At 31.4% G+C, this 5,891-nt stretch overlaps 1 protein-coding gene across 1 annotated transcript; it reads left to right on the forward strand.

Annotated features, from left to right (window-relative positions):
• Positions 1-1,322: 1,322 nt before the first annotated feature.
• LOC120067713 (ARGOS-like protein) lies at positions 1,323-2,258 on the forward strand. The gene has a single exon (XM_039019263.1). It carries the CDS (start codon positions 1,640-1,642, stop codon positions 2,078-2,080), a length of 441 nt encoding a protein of 146 aa, XP_038875191.1. The 5' UTR covers positions 1,323-1,639; the 3' UTR covers positions 2,081-2,258.
• Positions 2,259-5,891: the final 3,633 nt, after the last annotated feature.

The raw sequence follows: 5,891 nt of genomic DNA on the forward strand, positions 1-5,891 counted from the left end.
ATGAATAAAATCCGAAAAAAGGGCATTAATTGAATACATTGAACATAAGAAGGAGATAGAAGGTTGATAAGAAGCACATAAAAAAGGATGAGTTAGGAAAGAGTTAATTACGTAAAGAAATTGGAGGAATAGAGAGAAGAAATGAAAGAAAAGGGAGAGGGTTGAGGACGTGATTTAGAAGTAAGTAATTGAGTTTAAATGGAAATTAAATTTCAAAATTATGAAAAGTGTAGAAAAAAAGAAAAAAGAGAAAAGAGAAAAGAGGGGAAGGGGNCTTCATTCTCTTTCCAAAACCAGCAACTTGCATCTTTCCTAAACCCCCCCCAACCCCACTTGCCCTTTCAGAAATTCACTGAACCCAACCTTCTCTCTCCTCTCTCTCTCTTCTTTTACATTTCTTTTCGTTAAAATTAAAACAATAAATAAAATTCAAAATAGCTATAGTTACCTCCAAATTAGTCCTTTCCTTAATTTTATATTTCAAATTTGAGTTTTTTTTTTTCATCGATTTTACAATTTTAACCTACATTTTTAGTTCCATCAACTATCACGTCTCGGTTCAGAAATTTTAATATGATTCTTTTTCGAAATTTGCACCGTCGTGCTATTAGACGGGCTTCTCCCATCTCTTATGGCTCTTCTCGGTTCGCTCGTTGTTACTAAGGGAATCCTTGTTAGTTTCTTTTCCTCCATTTATTGATATGTTTAATCTCAACGTGTAGTCTCGCTTGACCTGGGGTTGCGTTTTATAGTGTCTCATGGCATGGACGTGATTGGATTATGATTAGGACACTCAAAGTAGTATGCAACACATGTTTCATAATTTTTTAAACAACCAATAAGAACAAACTCTCGATTGTTGACATCAATTTCTATTGATTAATTAGAAATAATTATGAATTGAAATTTTAAATTTAATTTTGAAAAATGACAATTTTACTTTTAAGATTAGAGTTTTGTTTCAATTTGATCAATTTCATGGTTTTACCTTTTGAATCTCAATTTTTTATTAAATACTCATTTTTAATCATTGATGAAGTGAAATATTGAAAAATATAAAAATAGTGAACTCAATTAATTATAATTATTTTAATAATTTTTAATTTATTAATAGAAATTAAGACGAAAAGTGAATATTTAATAAAAAATCGAGATTAAAAATGTAGATCTTAAAATATAGGAGCAAAATCCAAATGTCAATTTTAGCATATTTTAAAATTTATAAATTAAATTGAAATTAAACTCTTAACATTTTAAAATATATATATTTTTTATTGAATGCAGTTGTTGCACAATAGATGTGGTTTTTTTAAAATCAAAATTAAAAATTCCAAAAAGGAAAAAAAAGTGCAATGCACAACGACCCCATCAAATCAATATTCATCCCCTCTTCCCTCTCTTCTCTTCTCATTCATCGCCTCTCTCATCATTCCATAAATTCCCCCTTTTCTCCACTTTCCTTTTTCCGATTTCACTTCAATTCTTCCCAATTTTTCTCATCCTTCACAGATCTGAGTTCTTCTTCATTTCCGCCGTAGATCGAGTTTGATCCTAGGGTTACGATTCTTGTAATTGGGGGAATCTCTGATTGAGTTGCTTGTTCGATCGACTGATTTGATTTGAAGAATTCTCAAGTTAAATGAGTCTTGGATTTCAAGAAGCTGCTGAGAAGAAAGGAGTTCCGAATCCCGACGATTTCCTCAATTTGCAACAACGGACTCAACACTATTACTTTTTGATGGATGGAACTCCCAATAATTCCAATTTCAGTTCCGATTCCACCAATAGGATTTCCTATTACGCCGCCGCTCAACACCGGCGGAAGCTGGAGTATTCACGCTCTCTGTCACAGGGGACACCACGGCGGTTGGTGCCGGCGGCGAGCTATTTAGGGGTGCTGCTGTGTTTGGCGGCGTCGTTGTTGATTCTTCCGTTGGTTCTTCCGCCGTTGCCGCCGCCGCCGTTGATGTTGCTGCTGCTTCTTCCGATTGGGATTTTGGGAATGCTTATGGTGTTGGCGTTTATGCCTTCTAATGATACCAAGCATATTACCTCTTCTTCTTCTCATACATATATGTAATGTAAATGCTAAATTGTCATTTTTTTTTTTGAAAATTTTGTATCTTCTTTCATTTCTCTCTGCAGCTCAAGAAAAAAAAAGGGGAGAGATTGAAAATGGTTCTTTGATTACTTCAAAAAAAGAAAAAAAGGTTGTTAGATTTAATAATGATGAATCCGGCTGCTTCAAATTTTATTTACCATTCTTTTTCATTGCATTCTCTCACGTTTCAATTTTTTTATGATAATGATCTTAATTTCCGAGGTTCCTTCATTTGAAGTACTTTTTTCTTTGTTTTACACCATAGTTTTTTATTACTTATTTTTTATATAGTGATAAATAACTAAATTAGTCGGCCATGTTAATAGAGTTTTATTATTATTATTTTTTTAAATTTAGTTTATTATATTTTAAGATCATTTATTTTTTAAAGAAAACCTTGTTGATGGGAGAAAGTTCGGCGAAAGTTTAGAAGTAACATGAAAATATTTAAACATAAGAGGGTATGAGGAAGAAATATTCATAAATTAGGCACTGAAACGAATTTAATGCTTGTTGTTTTTATATTTTGGAAAGAGTTTATAGTTATTTAAATCTATTCCTTTAAAAATTCAGATACAATAAGTTTCTATTTTTGCAAAACTCAAGAATGGTATTCTCATGGGATAAGAGAAGGATGATGAAAGTGATGAAGAGGGAATGTCTAACCCAGCAAAACTGGGTTGGGCCTCTAACTTGGTCCATTCAATTCTTGGAGCTGAATTTAGGGCTCTGGCCAGATGAATAGGGAAATTGTTGAAAATGGCAAAATTCTTCGGAAATAAAAGGATTTTGGCAAAATTTGTCACTCTCGTGACCTCGAGGACTCGAGGATTATTATAGCGTGTATAATTATGAAGATGGCTCTTTTGAATTGTTGATTTGATATTAACCCCTTTTCGAATTTATTCAAAATGAATCATAAAATGAATCTATTTTGTATTTGTATACCTCCCATTTCGATTTTGATTTATATTAGATCTTTTAAATTTACATTATCATCTTATTTTCTTATTAATATATTTTATATATATTATCATCAAACAAATTGTACATTTAAGTTTTTTTTTTTTTATTCACTTATCATCTTATTATATTTTGCATCATTTTAAATTTTTTTAATTTACACTTTGTTTTGCAGTGTCTCAAAAAAAGTCAGGATTATTTTAATTTTTTGTTTTCCAACCTCAATCACATTCGAGAACTCCTCCTAAAAAAAGTTTGAGAATATTCTAATTAGTAAGGAGGAAGGTTTGAGAATATTCACCAACAACTTAAACTCACACATAGAACTCTTATGTTATTTTCCAATCTTTGAAGTCAAGAAGAAGAACCAAGAGAAAATAGGAGGAAAGGAGTCACTTCCTTATTTTTTAAAATAACATTTAATATATATTATATATATATATATATATATATTATAAGTATTTATATATTATATCAAATATAACACATAATCTATAGTTTTAATATTGTATCACATACAATATAACATATAGTTTCTTTTTTCTCTTATACGACATTTAATATAAATCACATTTATATTAAATTTGCAATTATGAATCCAATTCATGTTAAATTCAAATATTAATTTCCTCTCACTAAAGCTATAATGTTGATACATTATAATAATTATATCACATCTAATTAAAATAACTTAATTATATCCTATATAATTAAATTCCTATATAATTTGAACAATTCAAATTAATCCAAAAAACTAATTCTCATTTAATCCTATTGGCTACCAAGGGGACCTCATGGACCTGTAGCTTGAAACTCCAACGGTACATGAATAATTAATTAAACTCTTTAATTAAATTATTCACTATTTTTTAACTATCAGACACTCCACTAAAGACCGACAGTTGCACTCTTCATACTATAGATATATTTATGTATGCATTGGATATAACCAATTGACTCTTCACAAATTGCTCATAAGTACAAACTAGGCCAAAAAATACTGTTTTGCCCCTGTAGTTACATCTAACTCCTTAAGTACCACTAATCCCTCTAATGAACAATAGATTATAGTTCAACTATGACTAAACCTTCTCGGCCAGGAGAAGGTGTGCCGCCACATTGTTCAAGCCCTGAAATCAGCCCTTAAAGGAGCAATTTATCTACTTACCCCGACCTCGGGGAAGGAGTGAATTCCTTCTTGTGTAGCTGTGTTCCCAGCTCCCCCGGAGAAGGTGTGGCGCCACATTGTTCAAGCCCTGAAATCAGCCCTTAAGGAGCAATTTATCTACTTACCCCGACCTCGGGGAAAGGAGTGAATTCCTTCTTGTGTAGCTGTGTTCCCAGCTCCCCAATCAGACGAATCCTTCAAAATAGTAGGTTATTGAGTCAGCGATACTGGCCACTCTCACCCATACAAATCAAAGGATTGCCCTCATAGGCAGGAGTTCACAACTCACTTAGGATTCATGTCATGTTACCTATGGTCATTCTGGATGTAAGTCTCTATTATGAACGGTGTTATAAAATGAGACTAAATATTTTGTGGTCCGGTCTTATAGAAACTCCTTTGTATAGAATATCCCTACTCACATATCTATACATGAATGATTATGATCATATCATGTGTAGCATTTTACAACAATTGTAACACCTACAAAACGACCCATACTCATAGTATCACCAGAATAAGGTACACAACCTTATCCATCTACTACAGACCATTTAGACTATCACTTAAATATGATCCACCCGTATATCTCTACATACATGTTTAAGTTACAAGATAACCTTGGATTTTAGTTTATTGGTTTATGGTTAATACATGTTCAATACATTTACAAACTATATACGAGATTTAAGGCATCAACCCCAACATTATAGTCACTTACCTAGTGACAATAGAAGGGATTCTCTCACTGCAATGGAAGGGATTCTCCTCACTATGGGCAGAGAGATTTGTGGTGTGTCACCTGAGCAGAGAGATTTGTATTTGGTGGCCCAAACAAAAAGTGATTTTATTCTTCACACTTCTGGTGTATTTTGATTTCGACCAAGGAAAGTAAAAAATCCATAATTTCTTTTGTTGTGGGATAAGAGTTCTATGTGTTTTGGAGATTTTTTTATTTTTATTTTGAGTGCACATCTTGGTTTGTGTAGCAATCATATCAAGCAAGTATAGATTTCAGGTTTGGCAGGCTGCATCGTTTACCGTGATAATTGTTTTAGTTATAGTGTTTTTATTGTTTTTTGAATGGTTTAGAAACTCTCTAGCTTTAACGTGTAAATGTTGAGTCTTTTATTTGAAGTGAGGGTAGTTTTTGTTTTGACAATTGAGCATTATTATTCTTATTATTTAATTCGATTTTGCTATTTTCACAATTTAAAAAACATTTTACTATTTTTTTAAATGAAACGTAAAATTTTACCAATTATCTGATCACCTTTTTTCTTAAGTTTCCATTACAATCAAATTAGATGTTAAATTTGGAAAAATAACAAATTAATTTAATAAATCATTAATTATCAATTTGTAAGTATCTAAACTACTTACCAAATCAATAGAATTGGTTAGTCTTTTAAAAAGTGCACTTGTTTTTAAATGATAACAAAAAAAAAAACAAAAAAAAGATTTTGTTTCCTTCCCAGACAGATTTGTTTTTTCTTTCCCAATACAATATCTAATCAAATATTCAATTTTAAAGAAAGTATATTACCTTATTGATGATGATTGACCATTTTGAGAAGCGTGCAGAAATCTGGAATACATAAAAAAAGAGTTTAAAATAAAAGAAAAGGACCTCCATGCAATCAACCAATCATCTCAAAG

Source organism: Benincasa hispida, chromosome 12 (genome assembly GCF_009727055.1).
Source record: "Benincasa hispida cultivar B227 chromosome 12, ASM972705v1, whole genome shotgun sequence".
Lineage (NCBI taxonomy): Eukaryota > Viridiplantae > Streptophyta > Magnoliopsida > Cucurbitales > Cucurbitaceae > Benincasa > Benincasa hispida.